The following is a 22,513-nucleotide window of genomic DNA, read 5'->3' as shown; positions in this document are numbered from 1 at the left end:
TGCAATTTATAAGCTGTTAGTAAAATATTTTTAGTAAACAATAAAAGGTTACCTAATAACTACCCAATTAAAGATTCTTTAGCTAACTAATACAATAATTCCTAGAACCCATTAAGTTTTACTACCATAGAATTAAGAATAGTCCAGAAATAGCATACGCGCATCAAACAGGTGACTAAACTACTCTTAAAGGAGTAGTTTTACATTTTGACCCATTAGTTTCTTTGTAGACATCGCTCAGTACGCAACTCCCGATTTGAAAATTGGATCTCTCGGATTAAACAACGCTGTGGTGGACATTTGACCGACATTATCTTTAAAACATCAAATATTATTTAACATGGCATAAAAATATCCGTTTTATGTAAAATAAAACTTGTTCAAAGTTCATTTATTCAATTACTCTTATTAAATGACCCTTTACTTATCTACTCTGTAGTGTCAATCAATTTTTCCGCGTATACAATAAAATTTTAGAGAAATTGACAAATTGCTTTTAAAAAAAATAAAATATTTCATATTTGTGTTATGATTATATTTTTCTCCATCTGGTAACATTACGCGGCGACTTGCATGCGCGCGGCGAAAGGGGGGGGGGGTTTTGCACACAGTCCAATGTATTCAAATATGATTCTACGCTCCTTCTGGACTATTCATTTTATTTATTTATTGAGGATATCAACAGTAATACATGTAACAAAAATATAACAAATAAAATATACAGAGAATAAAACCAATGACAGATATCCACAGAAATACATTAAATACACGTACAATACATACTAGTGTGTTTGCGTGAGTGTAAGTGAGTGAGAGGGTGGGTGAGTGGGTGTTATATTGGAATGAGGGTGGACATGTGTGTAAATATTGCACAAGTGTGAAGTGTCGAAAATATAAATATATATATTAAATATTAAGAATTAGAGATAAAATAAAATAAGACTTTATTATTAAAACTAAGTGTAAGACAAAAAAGTATGTTTTAAGATGCGCATTTTAAATGTTATTTTTTTACAATCAAGTGGATCAATAAGGGGAAAGTTCAAATTATATTCACGAGCAAAACGGATAATTCTGTTATTACTACAATGGAATACTGGTAATAAAATATTCAAAGTAAACAGACGAGTTCTGGTTCTTTGAATCCTGCTCTACTACAACTTGTTTCCCATTTATAAACATGTATTTTTACAACTAAAGGAAAATGGCAAAAGCCATGTTGAAATATTTGGGTGAACCCATAAGAAAAAAGTATATTTAAAAACAAAAAATAAAACCATTTGTTTACCATACTATAACTTCATAGGTATTTTTAATATTTAGAAGAAAACAAAACTTGTATTGAGTATACTAGAAATTGAAATATGTATAAAGCGGAATGCACAATACTAAGGGCAAGGGCCCAATGGATATGAGGCGCAGGGAGTTTTTACCCCGCTTGCACCTCTTACCGCACAATAAAGCTAGACCCCTTACAATATGTAGGATAAAATTTAGTAAACTTTTAATTATAGGGAAATAATTTATTTAAAAAAGTATATTGTTATAGGTATTAGGTATATGAAAACGTAATTTAAGAGTCTTCTTCACTAGGAGAATTCGTTTTGAGGACTGTAGTGGTTTTTGTCATTTAAAAAAAAATATTTTTAGATATGCCATGGTTAAATTTTTAATCATTTTTTAAAAATTTCTTTATTATCTGTCGGAAATCCATTATGCAGAAAAATAATCCTTGCACCTACGTAATATATGGCCGAAGTATTTTTATTTTCACATTTACCGTAACAGAGGGAAAATATTTTCGAGAAGAGAATTTCAATAAATGTTAATCTTGATATCTCCCTAGGTGGTGGAATCAAGCCTTGTCTAGCAACGTCCGGTCATACTCAAAATGTTGTTGATTTCAGGTTGATTATTGAAATTGAAACATTGGAGTGGCTATCTGAAATTTGTGACGGAGATGCTAGGATTGCACTTAGTAGTTTACAGCTCGCTGTTCAAGCTAAAGATCCCGGAGAAGACTTTGAGATGTCTGGTCCAGCAATAATCTCACTCGAAGATTTTAAAGAGGGTATTAAGGTAAGAAACATGATTATTATATTCGCATAACTTATTATGAAAAAATATTGTTTATGTTTAAAAAATTACAAATCCATTATAAATTCTTAATATCACTTTTGATCACAGCCATCAGGCTGACCTGACATAAAATGCTTAGGTCACAACTGAAACATGTATTAATATTACATGTATTTTTATAGATTGTTATAAATAATTGTACATTAGATGATATCCATCATATATTATATGTCCTTTCAAAACGTATAGAGGCGTAATTGGCAGCTCCCATGGTGTAATAGACAAGACGCTTGCCTCATGCACGAAGGGTTTCAAGTTCGATACCCAGTGAGATCAAGCTCTTGTATTATTCCTCTTATGGTGCAAAAAATATATATATTGATAATTGAAAACGCATAGTATATGGCTTAAAATAATAATCAGTTTAAAATGCACACAAAAAGGTACAAATTAAAAACAGTGTTACATTAAGCTAAACCAAACTTGTCTACTGTGTGTAAATGTGTTTTGGAGATCTTCTACTTCTTATTTGTTGCAACAGAGAAGGAAAACATTTTTGAAAAGGGAATAAGTTAGTCTAGGCATTTACAGGGCTTATGACCTGTCATTGGCTGGTTTAAGTGGCCACTTTATACACTGTAGCATTCACCATTCTGCATGTGTTTAAACACCCATATTTCGTAAAATCTTCAATCTGTCAACTTTTTATTTTTATCAATAAATTTCATAAAAGGTATATGTTTTTTAAAAATTCTATACAAATCTACCTTTATACATCTAGTAAATGTTATCACTGTAACACTCCGAAAAAAGAGACTAACTCTTGTGCTTGGGGAGTGACTTACACTGTTGTAGTTGTTTATTTACAAGAGTTAATATAATTTCTAATAAAAATATGTCAATCGAAGGTAAACTGGGAGTGCACAACGGAGTTTTAGTCCAACACTTATGTATGGAAGTGAAACATGGAACTGGCAGAGGAAGGATGAAAGCAGAGTGAACGCGGTTGAAATGCGATCTCTTAGACGAATGTGTGGGAAATCAATGTATGACAGGGTTACTAATGATGAAATCAGGCGAGTGTAAATCTGAGTCAAGTATAATTGATAAGATTAAGAAAGGGTCTCTGAGATGGTTTGGTCACGTAGAACGAATGGACGACGAAAGAATGGCAAAACAAGTATATATGGCGAAAATAAAGGGCAACGTGAGACGAGGACGACCAAAGAAGACATGGCATGATCAGATAAACCAAAATCTTAAGTCTGGTCATGTCAAATGCTTTTGCTGTCTGCTGACAGAACCGAAGGGCATGTATGACGAGATGTATGAATGCGGAAGAAGCTAGGAATGTATGCCAGGATAGACGTGTGTGGCGGTCCATTCTCTCTGCCTACCCCTACGGAGAAATGGCATGATGATAGTAGTAGTTTATATAATTTGAAAATATGAGAAAAAATAAATAAATAAAAAACACAATAATAATACATTCATACTAATTAACATTTAATACAGTTTTTACATGTATTAAAAAAATTTCTTTAGATTTACTTTAAATTTATTTATTGATATATTATTTTTGATTGTTTTTAGTTCACTGGGGAGATTTTTATACCTTTGAAGACAAAGCTATTTTGACCATGATTTGTGTGGAATTTAAATATTATTTTGGTATCTGGGTGACTTATTCATCTCAAATTCTTTTTTTCTTTCTTCTTTATAAATTTGTACAATGGAATTTATTTCATAAAGAGTGTCTACTGTATAAACCTTAAATATGTTATATAGACTCTTCGTATTGAATGTTGAGGGTTTATTTAAAATTACTTTAATAATTAATCTTTGTACTATTTTAAGAGGGTTTAATATATTGGCATATGCATCACCCCATCCCACCATACCATATTGTAACAAAGATTGTACAATTGAGTAATAAGCTATTTTTAAATTCTAAAATAAAGTTAATAATTTTAAAATACTTCTGTGAAGTAAAAGATCTGAAACCTTTATTGATGTGGGTGAGATTCATCTGACTGAATCCTTTATAGGACACATATTTTGTATTAATTTACATCTTGCAAACGTAATAAAATATGTTATTTTTTAAGATAATAAACCTTTTGCATTTGAAAAAGCTGAATGGAAGATTGATCCACCAGTGTATTACGATACTCTTGTGACATAACACTTATTATAAATATTAGAAAAAAAATACCTCATTCTGGTGGTATATTTATGTACCATTTTGTTCTAGGTGTTCTGGCTAAACCAGCCAATGATAGGAGTAAATCCTGCATGCCTACAAACATTTGTACATACCCAATACATTGTTGATCTTTTACTCTTCACTTAAAAATACTCTTTTTATTATGATATGTAGTATTATTATCCTATTTAAATTTTGTCACATAAAGTAGTTTATTTTCAGCGTTCTCACGTGTTATATGACCGGAAAGGAGAAGAACATTACAATATGATATCAGCTTTGCATAAATCTATCAGAGCTTCTGATGATAATGCTGCTTTATACTGGCTTACTAGGATGTTGCAAGGTGGAGAAGACCCTTTGTATATTGCTAGAAGATTAGTCCGCATCGCTGGAGAAGACATAGGTTGTGTGCATCAATTTTCATTTGTCAGTATAAATGAATAGTATCAAGTGCCAGCGATTTTGTAATTTCGTTTAGCTACTTTGATCCTCTGTATTATATTACAGGTATTGCAGATCCAAAAGCATTGAGTTTATCAGTGTCTTGTATGCAAGGGTGTCAACTGATCGGTATGCCAGAGTGCGATGTATTGTTGGCAGAATGTGCGGTATACTTGGCAAGGACAGACAAGAGTACTGAAGTGTACCATGCTCTCCTTAAATGTAAACAGACTATCCAAGAATACAAAGGACCTTTGCCTTCGGTACCGCTCCACTTGAGAAATGCTCCCACTAAATTAATGTCACAACTGGGTACGTGAACTTTATTAGATATTATGTAGTTTATATGCATGTGTACACGCCATCACACACAACATATACCCATCACGGTATTACTACTGCAATTAAGGAAAAAGCGGTTTTAGCAGTCTTATACATATCATAGAAAGTACTATTAAAACCGCAAACACCTATTTGCGCAATCCTGTTGTCAAAATGTGTAAAGCCCCACACAATTGGATAAACACATTAAAACTAATAAAACAACTTGAGCCGAAATTGTGGTTCGAAGCCTTTGTCCTAAACACAGTCGATATTATTATGTAGAATACAGTAAATCTGAATTGTATGTGTTGGTAGAACTTTTTCTACTGATTCAATTTATGCATTCTATACATTAAAAATAGATCAGGAATGTGGTGATAAAATCAAACGAACTACATATTTACACATAGTGATTTTATTTTTCTTGTTTTGTTACAGGTTATGGAAAAGGATATAACACCAAACACAAAGATGAATCTAATCTGAATTATTTTCCAGAGGAAATGGAGGAAATAGATTTTTTCCACTAAAAGAAAAATATTTTGTGTATTATTTTTTATTCAAGTGACTTTTAAAATACATAATTAATCACACTTTCTTAGATAAAATAAATGAAAAATATTTACAGTAATTGCGGTGACGTTTTACGTTGGTGTAAAATTATTGTATAAAAATCATTTCATATTCTGATAAAATGAAGATTTCATATATACGTACTACTTAACCTAGATCATTTTAAAGAAATCAATTAGCACATGTGCATTTTACAAAATATAAAATACGTATTATTAAAATACATATATTTTTTCACCATTATAAAATAACTATTAGAAAAAATCATTGAACTAATCTACAAAATAAAACTCATTCAAGGTCAATCTCATGAAAATTTATCTAAAACACGTAGTCAACTGTTGCCATATCAATAGCCCATCGGAACTTGTCACGTTGTGTCTTGTTGTAAATTTTTTCTATGGGAACATCATGCTTTTTACACCTGCAAAACATTAATAAGAGTAAAAAAAAATACTGCGATATTTACATTAGCATGTGTTTGTAAATACAGTACTCTCTCAGTAATCCGCCGATCGATTATCCGAAAACTAGTATAATCTGCCGCTATTTTTACTACACAGTTGAAAGCACGAAATCAGGCTCTATAATTCGCCGGTATTTGTCTATCGAATTCAGTAATCCGCCGAGTAATATATAGTAAAATTTGACACTCAGATCGGGTTAAATAATCAATCAACATAGTTTCTAATTGTATGTTATTTTGTAAATAATTTGGATCAATTAAACTGTAAGATTAAAGTACAAATTCCTCAATAAAAACTATTTTTACAAAACACCTGTTTTAAATTTGACCATATTTTGTATGCATGTACCTTGCATGCACCCACCATTTTCACTAATTGGGCACTTGCCTGGTTTTTAGGTTGGTGGATTACTGAGAGTGTAATATGGTAAATATTTACAAAATTCAATAAATATGTAATATACTTTACCAAGCAATAGAGATTCGAGGATCTAAGTAGTTCAATTTGGATGTTCCCAGAGCAATGGTCTTATTTTCATCACGGTCAGTCTCTTGCACTTCAAGTTTCCTCAGCTGATCTTTGAGGCGTTCGAACGCCTTCTTTTTCTTATCTGCGTTAAGTTTCTCTTTAGTCGATCCCCTCTTAGCTTGCTTTATAGCATCCCTCATGTCCGCTTCTGCTTCATCTATAAGGTCCCGCTTGGCTTGAATCTTCTCTTTGAGCGCCTCCATAGACTTCTGATGCCCTTTAGGGACAGCTCTCTGATGGTTACAAAGGACGGCAACGGCTCTGTTGGCTCTATTATACGCCAGAATTTTCTCCTCGATGGATGCGTTGGTATCAGTAAGTTCATCCAGCTGATTTTGAAGGGTGAAGGAGGCGTTAAATGTACGGAAGACTTTAGCAGTCAAGTTTGGCATTAGCTCTCTAAGATGCTCATTCATTGTTTGGGTATTTAAACGATCGAATAAATCATCACCTTCCTTTTTGTTATCCTTAAAAAGCTCTAAATTTTTAAAGACCCTTTTCTCAACCGGAACTTCATTATAATATCGAATTGAATCTTTACCTAAGAAATCAAAAACTACTACATATTCTTTACCATCCTTTTCTTTATGAAGTTGTATATGTTCAACTCGAAGTGAACAACAGCCTACAGTATCGGCTTGGTCTTCATCCTTCTCATTACCTGCTCTTAGAGCAAGTCTATCGATGAAATACAACGCTACAGCACGTTGACGAATTCTCATTTCTTTAGCTTTCCATTCTTCTCTATAAGTCTCTCTAATTTTGTCTATACTCTTGGCTAATTTTCGAGCTGTCTCATACTTCTGCCAATCCTTCTCTCCCTTCAATTTGGAACTGGGATTTAACATCACATACTTGACTTGCCCCTGAACATTTTCCGTCCATGAAGCGAGCCAAGTTACGGCATTGTCATGTTTGACTTCCTTCCACTTGTGTCCATCAGGTGCTTTAGGTATTTTACCATCTTTGGAACAGTTGATGATGACATGTTGGGGCATAACTCTATGCTTTAACATTCCCATTTTAGGATGTTCACCTCGTCCTCTAAAGAGTCCCGGTGGCTCTATGCGGAAGTTTCCAATTTTTTCATTGTGACCATCAATTTTGCAGATACCATATTCCTTTTGAATTTCTTCATTTTTTGTTTTAAGGGCGAGTTTTTCTTCTTTAGTTTTATTTTTATTCCTTTCCGATTGTTCTTTGAAAAATTCACACATTGGTCTAAAATCACATTTTTTGAGATCCTTAATAGTCGCTTTTTCTTTATCATTCATAGCCTTGCGCCAATCATTAAAGAAGTTATTATTAAATACTGCCTTTGTTGTATAATCATGGTCCAGCATTTTAGCATAAAAGCCGGCAATTTCTTCAGATTTCTCGGAAAGCTTGAATTCCTTTCCATCATATCTGAATATGACACTCTTTGGTAAGGGTTCGTACGGTGGTGCAAACAACGGACCCTTGTGTTCCAGAAATTTCCATTTAGTGCCGTCACTTTTCTTTTCCTCTTCCCACCTACAAGCAAATATTATTTGTTACTGTAATCTAGTAATGTGTTTTCACGGCATAACCTCACATTCTTATGTTTAAAGGAATAACATAATAGTGTATTACAATTTATCTAAATTATGTTCTTTAAGATATGTGTAACAACTTTGAAAAGAGCTGATAGAACTTTTATTAGCATTATATATCTTTTTACTAAAACTTGACACATTTACTACAGAATTAATAATAACTTTAGAAACATTAAATAAGTAAAAAATGAACATTGCTAATGCTCTTCTAAATTGGAAATGTACTATTTCAATTACAGTTAATTAACACATATTTTGTAGACTTTTCATTGATAACATTAAATTCTTGATTGTGGAGAAATGATTTGACAGGTAAAGTCATAGAAGCGATACATCCATAGACAATGAATTTATCTAACTCACAATGAGTATTGAGTTAGTAGTTAATTATTATTAAATGATTTTAATAACTAAAAAAGAAATTGTAAAAAGTGAATACTAAGTAGGTGTGACAGTGTGTTAGGTTCAGACAATATTTTTTTTAGTATAAAATGAAAAATAATATTTATAAAAAAGTTTTTAAAAAATTGAAGGCAAAGAAAGGTTGCAATGAGGAATTCCACTGTTTTCTAATATTTTTTTTCTATTAGCCTATACTATTTAACTAAGCAAAAATATATTTTTTTTGTGCGTTATTTACAAAGATATGCTTTTTTAAAGTGACATTTATCAAATACCGCGCCAAATGACTGTAATCAGTGTGTCACTTTTCAGTAGTGACATCATGAAACGGTTGGTGTTCTTACTTTCACTGACTGCGGTAAGTTGTATTTCTCCAGCCAAGAAAACTGACAAGAATCTATGGAATATTGCTTTGATTACTTCATTTAGTTGATCGTAATTTGCTCATTTCTATGTTATGGTTGTTTTTATGAACGTTTCGATTTAGAAAAACCTAGAAAGTTGACATAATCTCTGAAATGTCAACAAAGTATTATTTGCCGGATTTCAGGTCGTAGATCGTAATCGAATTATTCGCCGCCAAATCACCAATCACAAATTATACTCTTTTTTTTCTATGGTCAAAACGTTCCTTACAAGGTGCGGGGGCTTTAAAGCGGAAACCGGAAATACTACACGTAGATATAAGGAGTGACGTCATTATTTACGATTTTAAATGAATACTATTTTTTAAATTTTTTATTTATTTTTGCGTGCGTTTTTGAGATATTTCATCCTATTCCAAAATTTTTAAATATTCACGTGTACACGAAAACATTTTTAAAATTTAATTCCGGGTTGGGCTGGAATTCCTCATTATTGTAAGTTTTGAAAAAAATGTTTTTTTTTTTTTTTTAATTCTGCTATACAGGTGTTCTTTAAACCCTGTCACATCCGAAACAACGATGATCAGTATGAGCAAGAAGACATATAAGCATATTTAAAAAAAATATTTAGAACAAAGATTTGAAAAAAAAATATATATTTAAAAAAACAAATGGTTGCTTACTTCTGCAGAGGAGAAGTGAAGGGAGCGCGGCCTCTCATTTTTGGCGTATCAGACTTCCGCTCCCCCCTCCTTGTTTCTCCCTTGCAGAAGTAGGAAACCATTTGCTTTTTCTGATATTATATTTTTTTAAATTTTATTCGTTCTAAAAATTAATTTTCATGTGCCAATATGTCTTCTTGCTCATACTGATCATCGTGGTTTCGGATGTGACAGAGTTCAATGAACACCTGTATATATATTAAGCTTTGATATACAATCATACATAGCGATGTGGCATGTTATCCTCTCTATCAGTTATATCTCAATAAGCAATATGATGGAATAATTATCACAGTAATATTATTGATAAATACTTTAAATTTACCATTTCCAAACTTCTTGTTCATCCTCTGCTTTTTTTTTCTTCTTAGGTGATACGGAATTTGGCGCCACATTACTTGTTGTAGGCTTTTCTTTCTTTGGCTCTTTCTTTACTTTGGCTTTTGGTGTCTTTTTCTTAGGCGCTGGCACTTCATCTTCAGAATAGTCTTCGTCGTAATCTGATTCTAAAAATATAAATCACATACATTATGCAATTCAATGTTACAGACAAAATTACTAACTTTATTCCGACTATGGCACAAAGATTTATTGAGATAATCAAATAACATTTTCCATACAAATATTTTGCATGAAGTTTTATCTAAGATGTAACCCGTCACAATAGATCTTCGCAGGTTGCATTGCTCTGACCCCACCTCTAAGAATGAGAATAATAAAATGTAACTGATTAACATTTTCTCTGTGTCCGGGCGGATTAAGAATACAGTTATGTGTGTGAAATAGAACCAGAATCCTGGATGAGTGCTTTTGACTAGATGGCTGCTCTCAGTTAAAAATCTTGGATAAGGAGATCAAATGGAGACAAGTCGCCTCGTGGTGTAGCGGTTGGCGCATTCGCCTACAATGGTTGAAATCTCGGGTTTGATTCCTGGGGAGGTCAACATGAAATTGTTATTGATTGAAAAAGTGGTTCTACACGGCAATATTTAATGATCTTGGACTGGCACCTAAAGCATGAGGCTGATCACCTTTGTGAAACAGGTGATCAATATACATCGCATTTATTGTATCCGTGCAGTGCCCTATGCACCATCGGGTGTGGCCAGGGGTATGATAATAATTAACATGACCATATTTCAATGTGCATATGGAAAATTTTAGTTGAACACAACAATCAATCTCTTCACAAAAGGAGACCCGTTTTATAGAGTGGTGATAGAACTAGGTTATTAAGATCCTATACAAAATGCAAAAAAAAACAATTTCTTGACAGAACATATTATGTAAATCAATGCATAATGCTGATCAGCTATTCATTTGAAAATGTTGCAAGTTTGATGATTTCACTGCGAGTTGAGAGTTATACCGGCTCAAATAAAGTATGAAAATGATAATGGGAGATTTACTATATGCTTTTTATACTTATTTTTTATATATATATATATACAATTTTTGTAGTTTTAACTTTAAAAAACTAGAAACATTATACATTATCTTGATCATGTAGACAACTACTGTGCGCTAAATTAAAAACAATACAGAAGCTTATATGTAAATAATTACATGCAATATAACATTAATAATTGAGTATAAAAACCTTTTTTAATTTTTGGTTTCTTTTCAGTCTTGGGTATTTTTCGAGCAGAAAGCGGCTTTTCTTCTTCACTGTCACTATCATTTTTCCTTTTATTGTTGGCCTTTCGTATTGACTGCATTAAAAAAAAAATATTTGTCACAAAGAAAATTCAGTTGAAATCGAACATAAATGTTTAATACTCATGGAACTAAAATATTACTTTTACAAATGTAGTTCATTGAAAAATGAGATGAAAATTTAAGTGACATGCAGTACTGCCGCACTTAAGATAAACACATTAACCAGGGTTTGATGCTTTTCAAGAAAATCGTAAAGTTTTTATTTTGTTTGTATCTCAGGAACTAAATAATGCTAGAAAACAAGTCTGTACTAACTACAGCTAGTGCGTTCTTAATAAGTAAAACTGCATTCGAAGTCTTAGTTAATGTGTTTATGAAAACTGAAAAACCGATAAAATGAAGAAATCATGAAATGTCACTTTGAGAATGTTGTAGACCGCGTTTAACTGGTACCAAATAATGTAATAACTCAATTTCAACAAAAACCTTAGTCGATGCGTTAATCGTAAGTGCAGCAGAGTAGTAATCTCAAATATTTATTTTATAAAATTTTAAACCTTATTTAACACTCTCCAAGGCATTGATATTGTTTACAGTTTTCTATTTTTTTCCTTTGTATATTGCCATTTATTGCAGACTCAAAATTAGTACCTACAAGTGGACACATTTATGTATGCATCGTTTATAAAACACAGTAAAATACTGATTAAGTATTCACGTTTTTTTTATTTATTTTTTTATTAAATCATAAAACCTTACGGATTATTTAGAACAGGGCACATTTGATAGTATGTATTACAAACCCTTAAGTAGAAAAAATAGATAATAATGAAAAAGTATTGCGTAGTATAGATGTGATGCCAAAACTAAGCCTTGAATATTTTAAAACAATTTGATTGACACTGGCACAAACTTTCGGCTCGATTGGATAATTGCTTTTTAAAAAAGAAATTATGCCAGGATGAGGGTTAAATATGAATATTTTATAAATACATCTACATAAACTAACAAAGATAAAATAAATTACTTTAAAATATATTCACAAAATATTATAATATTTTTAAAAACATATTCCTAACACAACCAAGTATTATTTTGTCTGTTTGACAAAACATACTGACAAGAAAAAAGCACAAACATAAAATACAAGTATGTAACAATTCTGTTGTGCAACACAATGTATTTGAAACTTTCAAAACATTGTTGGCATATCATATGCGTAAGACTAATTGGAATTAAAGTTTTCCCCATTGTTATTTTCATGTGTATATTATTTTATAAAATGTTTACAAAGAATTTTTAAAAATTAAATAAAAACGTTGAAACAAAAATCAACAAAATATTTCATATAACATGTCACAAACACTTATAACAACAGACATACCGGAAATATTTTGTCGTCTACTGGAGACGCTATCTGAAATCAGTTTTCAATATAAACTTGGGTACATGGGGATACTGGAGTTCGAGACATCATATGAACACATAAGAAAAAAAACCTAGCATCTTAAATACAATTTATTAATTAATAACTTATATGAAAATATAAGTTATAAATTAGAATACTTATTTCCTCAAAACAAGCTTACCCAATGAGATGACAAGTAATTACAAAACAATTTTTTTTTAATGTTCCAGTATTTAATTGAAATATTATAAAATTATCCCCGACGACTCTAAATACTGTAATTTATTTTTAAACATAATGAATAAAGCATTTTGTTTTTTAACAATCTTATAGAACTTAAGGGAATTGACTTAAATTTTGGGGAAAAGGGCAAATTCTAGTCACAATATGGAACGAATTTGCCCTTTTCCCAATCAAAAAATATAAAATAGATTTATATTTGTGTTCTTATGATTTACCCAAATATTTTATTTTTGGGGCCATTTTCAACGAGTTGTAAATAACTCACTATTAGAAAATAGGAATCAAGTTGGGATAGAGTGGGGTTCGAATCTCGGATCTGTGAGTCAGCAACACTAGCCACGAGAGCACAACCCGATTAGGTATACAATTTGTATTGACAAAATATGGTTGGTTATAAATACATACCAAAGGAGTATCTTCTTCACTGTCGCATGGCTCATCTTTAAACTGTGACATGGAATAATCACAGGAACTAGCAGTAACATTGGCCAGAGGATCAGACTGATAAGTCTCCATCTTCACAACAGGTTCATCCACTACAAGTTCCTCAACTTCATCCTGTTTTTTTTAAAACAAAAGATGCTCTAAATTAGTTGAATGTGCAATAGCTTTAATGTCATATTGATCACTGATCGATAATGTTTAATGAACATGAGACTTATAAGACAAAATAATATTTAATGAACATGCACTACTGTGACATGAACATGATCCACTGATCCGTAAAAATAAAATATAAATACAAGATAAGAATACAATATTATTATTAAGTAAAATGTGCAATATATCTATTGAATTTAACTATTAAAATGAATTTTTAGATGCAATAATTGACGTAATATAAAAATATCGATTTATGTAAAAGTTTATTTCACATATTCCACTGCTCTGCTTACGTCCTTACTAATTCATTTTAACTTTTAAAAATTCCCAATAATCCAAATAACATAAAAATTGGGTATCATCACAAAGTGTTTTGTTAATCAGCTAACAAATAAATAAGATCAGTTAATAAATAAGAAAAATAATCCGTAAAGTTTGAATTTTCAAATTCCAGCTTTCGACTGTTTGCAGATATAGACCATATTATTTATAATCTTTACTTGGGTCTTTATTTTTATCTCAATTTAATTTATTTTGCGAAAATAATATCAAATTTGACAGTTAATACACACAGAATTAAAAAATATTAAAATCATGTACTTGTATTATCTATATACATTATATTATTCTTTATTTGCGGACTCATTCATTTTCCACAATAGTAATATTAAGTATTAAAATTAAATGAACATTAATAAAGAGAGGAAATCAAAAAATATATTGATAAACATAAAAAAAAATAACAATAAAATAATATTTTTAAATAAATTATAAATTAAAAAAAACCTTAACAAATTCAAAAAACAAATTAAATAAAAATAGTGTTAAAAAATAACTAAATATGATATCTATTGATTTTAATGTGAATATAGACACAAGTGAAAAAGCGTAAATTAAAAAGGCTCATAAAAGCTAATAGCCCCCCATCCATCCAACCAGTCAATCTCTTCTTACACATATATACTCATACATACACACCCTAACATATATGTATGCATACAAACAAATCTTATATTTAATATTTTCTCTGATGTTACTATTTGAGTTCTGTTAACAATATTAGCCCTTGCAGGATTTTAATTGCAATGGATATTTCAGGAAAGTTTTCACTATAAAAATAGTGATGTAAATAGTAATTTAATTTTACTATTTTATTTCTGTAATTTTTTACATGGAATTTATTATTTAAAAGCATGCAATATTTATTTCTGAAAATATTAAATTAGTAACCTCTTTAATTTCATTCTTCAGTTTGAAATCATCTTTTTTCTCAGGGCTCTTTGAAGAAGCTGATTTGTCTCGCGAACTGGAACTATGTTTCTCCTTACTCGAGCTATGTGATGATTTGTCTCTGCTGAAAAATAAGTTAAATAAAGCATGTTAGAGGATTTTCTCCCAAGATTATTATAGCAAAGCGTGTGGTTTGTAATAGAAAAACAGAAAATATATTATATGGGAGTCAACTTTTAAAACTATAAAAAACATGTATATTTTATAAGGAGTGGGAAAATTAGCGAAAATTAGATTATATTATCTTTGCTGGTAGAAGTATTTTTTTCCTCGATATATCGGTCGAGCATACTCTAATCTTTGTTCTTACAAATTGAAGGATAACCAAAATAACTGATTTAAATTAAAGCATCTGGAAAATATTACAATAAGTGAAGGAAGCAAATGATTGTGTATTATGGCACGCTTGCATGTTTATTGGCTATATAAGCAAAGTAGAAAGCTACCTGGAAGTCTTGTCCTTGGATGATTCATGACGCTTATCCTTGGAACTACTAGAACTGGAATGATGCTTGTCGCTGCGATGTTTGTCTTTGTCACTCCTCGAACTGGAAGATTTATCCTTGGAACTGCTGGAACTGCTTTTATCCTTGGAACTGCTGGATGAACTTTTATCTTTGGAGCTACTTGATGAAGATTTCTTATCTTTATCTCTGGAGCTTTCACTGGATTTTACCTTATCAGAGCTTCTGTCTTTATCCTTGTCACTCCTACTCTTTTCCCTATCCCCCCTGTCTTTGTCACTTCTGTCTTTGTCTTTGTTCGACGATTTATGTGAAGAGCTATGGTGGCTCTTACTGCTGGAATGTTTGTCTTTATCCCTTCAAAGTAAAATGTTTTATCGTTTAAATACCATGATTTTTATTACAATTTTTTCTAAATGTTTGTTTCTTTACTTTCCAAAACGAAGTTAATTTAACTCTTTTGTTGTACTCCTTAAATAGAATTAATATGTTTTTACATTTGAAATAGTATAATCGATAATTTATATAAGATAGTATTATTAAAATATTCTACTAAAACATCCAAAGTAGACACACCATACTTAAAATATAATAAATGAAATGGCATGAATAATAAAATAAATAAATAATTCTTACAAAGTAAATAAAGAAAAAAATCATATGTATATAATAATAATATACGAGTCCTATACTTCCATCCAATACAAGCAATCTCCAAAATAGTAGATAATTTACCAACTTTAAAGAAATATTATGTCATAGTAATCCCCGACCCTCTGAAATAACTATTTAGTGGCTATGTATGCCAAATCCCTTGTAAATTCGTTAAAAATATTGAAGTTTATTCCTAACTCCGCATTGGCCCACAAAATGTAAATAAATGTACGCATAATGAGGGAAGGAAATGTATTGCAGTCTTAGAAAAAGGAAAAAGATAGTAAAAAAAAAGAGAAATATTTTTTGTCGTTTTTTTATATTGAACTTTCCTACATGCTGGTTATGAAATACACATATTCTTATTGTGAATGCAAATATTTGAACTTTTGAAAATATTAATAAAAAAGTAAAATCAGATCTGTATTTTTTTTTAATCACTTCTATTATTCCTTTCATATCATGATAAAAAATAAGATTTACATTTTTTCTTTTGATAAATAATACTGTTTAAGAAAAGGGATTATTATCGAAAACAATTATTTTTATTGTTTCTTGTTAGTTGCATACTAAAATATTTTTTATCTTAAAAATCATTGCAATTAAGAATTTAAGTTATTTTCTTCATAAGTTACATTTTTTTAAAAGGAAATATTTGCATTCTTATTATTTACCCAAATATTTCTATTTTTGGGGCCATTTTCAGCGAGTTGTAAATAACTCACTATTAGAAAATAGGAATCAAGTTGGGGTAGAGTGGGGTTTGAACCTAGGACCTCTGATCCGTGAGTTTGCAACACTAACCACGGGACCACAATCCGATTCACTTTATCTATTATCTTTTGTTGTTGCTTTAGATTTTGTAGTTTTTCATTTCTATTGATTGCGTATTTTTAATTATTTTAATTTTGCATAGATAGAGTTCTTCAAATTGTAATTTTTGTTTTTTTAATATTTGTATTTTCTTTAAAATAATTTTAACCGTTTTTTTAAATAAAATAAATTAATAAAGTTGGTAACTTAAATGAAAATAAAATTATTAAATATAAAAAAATAATTTCAAAATAAGTAATTCAATCAACATAATAATACGGTACTTTGATGGCAAATGGTTATAGATGCCGTTTTTGTCATTTTTCAAGTTTGTTCCAAAAAATGACCCGAATAGTATATTCTATGATGTGGCAAAAGGATAAAGCTATAATAATATAATATTATAAGGATAAAGATATAAGATACATGAAATTATCTTTTATAATACCCTGCCAAACCGATTTTGAAACTTTCTTTTTGCTCTCCTGTAAAATAGTGTCTGTGACAGATTTAACCTTTTGCCATCACAGTACCAAATTGTCATTATAAAAAAATAAAACCGTTTTATTATTCTTAATAAGCTTCTATCCACCCTGTAGAACATGTTTTAAACCTAGTCTGTTATTTCCACTCCGATGACTTCCATATGCCACCATATCCAAAGATGAGAATCTAATTCCACCATCTCCAAATTATTTTGTTTTATAACTATTTTAAAAACATGAATATTTGGCGTATTATTGATTATATTATAGAACTCATTAGGTACTATTGTCAAGGGGACGGAAGTATTTCAAACGTCCGGTAAGGAGATGGCGGGTTTTGGAAATAGGCGACTCATATAACAAATGATATACAAAACTGATTAATTATAAAGGTACGATAAAAATATTTTATAAAATAATTGTCCAGTTATATTATACGCCATACAATAATGTCTGTTACATTATAGTGATATTTTTACAAAATATTATTTTTGTCAGCACTAACTGGCTTGAAAAACATTTCTTTATTTTATTTTAATTTTTAATATCAAAATTTATTATTTATTTATTTATTTAGTATTTCACAGTTTTAAAATGTACAGAGTTTATTTGTTTCAGGTCCCGACTAGCTAGGAAATTCCTGTGTTTAGGAAGGACCTTATTTTATTCATGTGTTTTTTTTATTTTTAATTTCATTAAATGATGCTTAATAAATTCAAAGAATAATAATAACAATATAAAAAATCAATATAAATTTAAATTAGAAAACATGCAAGTAATAATAATAAAAATTGAATAATAAAAATAGATTAGAAAATATGCCATTAATAGTAAATAAATGAGACACAATTATTATAAATTTTAAAACATACCGATAATAATAAAAATTGAACCACAAATACACATTATAATATATAAAATGAGTAATTAAGAAATTAAACAAAAATATAAATAGGAAAACATACTGATAATAATAAAAATTGAAGAACAAAAATAAATTACAGAATATACCATTTATATTTTTTTTAAAAAATGAATTACTAAATTGAATTCTAAAATTATTGAAGAAATAAATTAAAATTTTAGATACATGATCTTAACTTGCTACACCACATATTATTAAATAACTTATCTGTATTGTATTTCTTGACATGTATACATTTTTTAAATGTATTTTGTATATATATAAGAGTCCCGAAAATTTTCTAACAAGTCATGACATAAAAAATATATAATTGTGCTATAGTAAAATTGTGTATTAAATAAATGAAAAATCTAATTTAGTCAGAATTATTCAAAGATTATTAAGTAATGTCATGGATTTGAAAAAAAATAATAATATACCTATTTAGTTGTAATAACAATAATTTATTAACTAATATTATATTTCAGCTGTGTTTCCAATAGTTTTAATCAAGTTTAAGCATAGTATATTTATATATAATTAGATATATTACTACAATGTTTAATTATTCCTGTTCTTTTTGTAAAAAAATAATTATACCAATCTCTAGGACATCTGATTTTTAAAATATATTTTTTTTTTACTTGGGTAAGTTGGAAACCTAGACTAGACTAGACTAAAACAAACCTCTTTTTTTTCAAATTCGATATGCATTATAGAATTCAAAACAATTTTGAATGTACAATCACTTACACATAAATAAAAGATTTTAAAAATATGTGTTGAGATTTAAAGGAACTGTTAATTTTCAATTACCAAAACTAATTATATTATTAAGTGAAAAAATATAGTTTCCAACCTGCTACTACTACTGGAACCATGCTTTGAAGAACTGCTTTTATGATCTCTGTCTTTATCTCGATGTTTGTCCTTACTAGACGATTTATGACTGGATTTGTGCTTTTCAGAACTTGAGTATCCATTTTGTGACCCGTTTAGATGGTCAGAACCGCTACCGTTGACTTCTTTGATCTTAAAATATAAAAGACAATCAAATGTAGGACACACCAAAAAATGACAATTTAAGAATATTTAAAAAATATTTTTTTAATGTACACGATTGCACGAAGGTTACAAAATCATCACGAAAGTCTGAGTTTTTGTAACAAGTATCATTCATTATTCGAAAAAGAATTGCATTACACAAAGCACGGCTTTCGTCTCTAGACGCCATATTGGGGACTTAGAAAATTTTCAACAAATCAAGGGATAAATGTTCACCAGATAAGCGTCTTTACCAAAGCGAAAGGAATTATATTGAGTATGAAAATAGATTTATAATTAAATATGATAAATATTTCAGGTACATACATTTTGTAAAACCGCCACCTTGTCGTCACTCATCCTGCCGCAAAAAAGACTCCGCACCGAAAAGCTAAAGTACCACGGCGTTGAAAGAAACGAACGCAAACGCAACTCGCAAAATGCTAAGTGCTGGAGGATAACCTGTGCGCATGCGTCGATCTTAACCATAGATAAAATCTGTTTGGTATAACAGCTTGATAAATGAAAACTTTTACTCTAAAATCTATTTTTTTATACAAACCAAAATCAGCTTTAACTAAATGTACATACGGTTGTTTTTGGAACCCCATGTAATCAAAAATTACGATTATTTGTTATTAATGTATGAAGAACGCTTACTTTTAGTTTTATATTGCCTTGGTGTTTGAAAACTAATACAACGTGAACATAATATTTAGTGACAAAAGGTAACTTTGAACGGCATTGACTAATAGAGTCGCCCGTACGGATAAAAACAATTCTATGATTACCAACCACGAAGTTAGTTACAGTTTACAGCAATACAACAGGCCGAAGGTACTCGGGCTCAAGATTTGCGTTGGCGAGCGCGAACCGAAACCGACCATTAAACTTTGTTGTTAAACTAAAAACCAAACCGAAAATTTGGAACACTTCTGTTCTATGCAATTGCACGGAGACCACTCCAAAATCTACTAGATCACTAATCACCACACCCACCCATGCACCTGCCTTACTAGTCGCAGGTTAATTTATTGTTGCATTTTGCATTAATTAAATTAATGAAGTATGATTAAAAATTTGTGGTTTAGTCTTTGCATGCTCCAAATTCTAACTGGCATAATTAATCTCTTTTAAAGTAAACTTTTATCTAATATTCATATAAAAAAAAAAACATTCCCTGAATCCAAACATCCCAATAAATAAATAGACCCAAGAAAAAGATTGAGAAATACTGACTTCTCTCGGTGGAATAATAAAAATACTGTGTTTGGTTTTGCTATTTTAATTTTTACCTGTGACTGGGTTTTGTTTTGACCATTGACATATAGTGTATTAATAGGTCAATGGTCGTGATAGGCATCGACAGACGATGTCGGTCGCGACGAAAGCCAGTCACTGTTATAAATTAAAATGGCAAAACTAAAGACAGTATTTTTATTATTCCACCAAGAAATCTCAGTAGAGAAACTCAACCCAAAGAGTTGTTTGGATTCGGAGAATGTAATTTTTTTTAACAAAAGCGGAAAAAATAATTCATATATTTTTATTATTGAATAAATACCATGAATAAATAAAAAAAAACAGCAAGAGAACAAAAATCAAACCGTCATTGGAGCCTATATCTTCTTAAAATTTACTACACTTATGTCGATTTACTACACTTATGTCGATTTAAAGACTTAGTTATCTAGTCATATTATCAATAATATTACATTAAAGTGTGAGAAGCAACAAATTTATTTGGATAATTCAATTTGACTGACAATAAATTTATTGATTTGCCAATGGTAATTTATTTAGTTCCAAGTCACGAAATCCCAGTGATTTGTCATAACAGATTTGACATGCTAGTAGACAAATGAAGTCATTTTCAAATTAAGAAAGGGGACTTCTTTATCAACAAAACAATATGGAACAATAAGAGCTTAAAAATAAGTTAGAGGTACTCACACCAACCTGCTTAGAATAAACAATAATTTGGCGATGACTGTTGCACAAAAATAAGTGCAAATTACTAGCATCCCTGATTAGACTTCCACGTTTTCTTCATAAAAATGTTCAATTTCTGTTATCAAAAAATTTGTTCAAATTGATTCAGTTCAAATAACTTAATCAGAAATATAAACACCCTGATTTTCCTTAAAGTAGGGAACTGCAATTTGAACTTCATAACTTTTATTTTAAAGTAAGATATTTTTTTAATGATCTCCGAGGCCTGCTATAATATGTCACAGCAGTCTATCCCATTGAGGATATCTAGCAGTAGTTTACATCCCACTCATGATGCAATGCCGTGAAAGCTGTTAAAACTAAGACCTCTTTACATATGTTTATGCTTTTTTTAACATACCACAAAATCATTTGGCTGCAGTGCACACAAGCTGTCGCTGCTCATTCTGCTCACATGGTCCCTCCAGTATCTTCATCCGGATCTGCTCCATCCTCTACTTCACATTATCATTTATACATATCTCTTATTATAGTATTACTGATTCGGTCTCGAGGCGTTTTTAATATACCTTAAGATATTCATTTCAGCAGTTCTGAATAGCCTTTTGGTACGAACAATGTCAGCCTGGGCTTCCACAACACACGTCATGATGGGTCCCACACATGTCCAATATATTCTGAACTTGCTATCAATACGCATATCCTTATTTCTCTAAGGTTTTACATTCCTCAGACACCCAGACGCAGTTGTTGCTTCGTTGACCTATTCTCAGACTTCAGTGCACAAATCAGACTCGAGATTTTTACTCCCAGATATCTGAAACTCATGACCTGACACTAAAGTCCCATAGGTTTTTATTTATATTTTTTTACATTACCATTATTATTATTATCTTTAAAAATGGTTTTCTTTTTTATGTTCAAATTTATTTGTTACATTATTTTTATTTATATAAAAACCAATGTCTATTTTTTTCTCAATGTACTACCTACTTTGTACTTGTTATTATATGGTTGGTTGGGTATTGCACTACCCGCCCAATCGAGCTGAAATAAAAATATTATTATTAGCATTACTGCAGTTTCGCATATTGCTTTGTTTTGCATTACTGCTAATTGATAATACTTATTTTTTTAAATCTGAGAAAGCACAAATTTTATTTTCAAAAGATCATACATTTATTAATGAATTTAATAAAATTATAAATAAAGTTATCAATAAAACTTCTTGGTTTAGTTTTACTTTTTTATTATTAACTATGGAGTTTTATCAATAAATATCAACAAAAAACATAAATATATTATA

The 22,513-nt window shown here is 30.2% G+C and overlaps 2 protein-coding genes across 4 annotated transcripts; one reads left to right on the top strand and one right to left on the bottom strand.

Annotated features, from left to right (window-relative positions):
• Positions 1-1,846: 1,846 nt before the first annotated feature.
• On the top strand, positions 1,847-5,591 carry LOC148283279 (ATPase WRNIP1-like; the record flags this gene model as incomplete). Its single annotated transcript, XM_088223752.1, has 4 exons — positions 1,847-2,079; positions 4,508-4,691; positions 4,796-5,041; positions 5,492-5,591. Coding segments are annotated over 4 exons (755 nt in total), but the record flags the coding sequence as incomplete, so codon positions are not given.
• Top1 (DNA topoisomerase 1) lies at positions 5,451-20,978 on the bottom strand. Of its 3 annotated transcripts, none has more exons than XM_088223827.1 (10): positions 20,862-20,978; positions 19,070-19,242; positions 15,337-15,711; positions 14,831-14,954; positions 13,403-13,555; positions 12,731-12,763; positions 11,288-11,399; positions 10,013-10,193; positions 6,562-8,136; positions 5,451-6,050 (listed from the first exon to the last, which is right to left on the bottom strand). In XM_088223827.1, the coding sequence occupies exons 1-10, from the start codon at positions 20,865-20,867 to the stop codon at positions 5,948-5,950; spliced, it is 2,835 nt and encodes a 944-aa protein (XP_088079953.1). In that variant the 5' UTR covers positions 20,868-20,978; the 3' UTR covers positions 5,451-5,947. The 3 variants fall into 3 exon arrangements, with proteins under 3 accessions (XP_088079953.1, XP_088079951.1, XP_088079952.1); XM_088223825.1 differs by lacking the exon at positions 20,862-20,978 and adding an exon at positions 19,582-19,672; XM_088223826.1 differs by lacking the exons at positions 12,731-12,763; positions 20,862-20,978 and adding an exon at positions 19,582-19,672.
• Between the last annotated feature and the right edge of the window lie 1,535 nt (positions 20,979-22,513).

This window comes from Micrasema longulum, unplaced genomic scaffold (genome assembly GCF_059751315.1).
Source record: "Micrasema longulum isolate JH-2025_06_02 unplaced genomic scaffold, ASM5975131v1 h1tg000251l, whole genome shotgun sequence".
Classification (NCBI taxonomy): Eukaryota; Metazoa; Arthropoda; class Insecta; order Trichoptera; family Brachycentridae; genus Micrasema; species Micrasema longulum.
This window is presented reverse-complemented; position numbering and strand designations above follow the sequence as displayed.

Coding starts and splice junctions, on each gene's coding strand:
- Top1 (XM_088223825.1), bottom strand. CDS start 19,614: ATGAGTGACGACAAGGTGGCGGTTTTACAAAAT. Junction 12,764..13,402: donor GTGAAGAAGATACTCCTTTG/GTATGTATTTAT, acceptor AACTGATTTCAG/ATAGCGTCTCCAGTAGACGA. Junction 6,051..6,561: donor CCTCGAATCTCTATTGCTTG/GTAAAGTATATT, acceptor AATGTTTTGCAG/GTGTAAAAAGCATGATGTTC.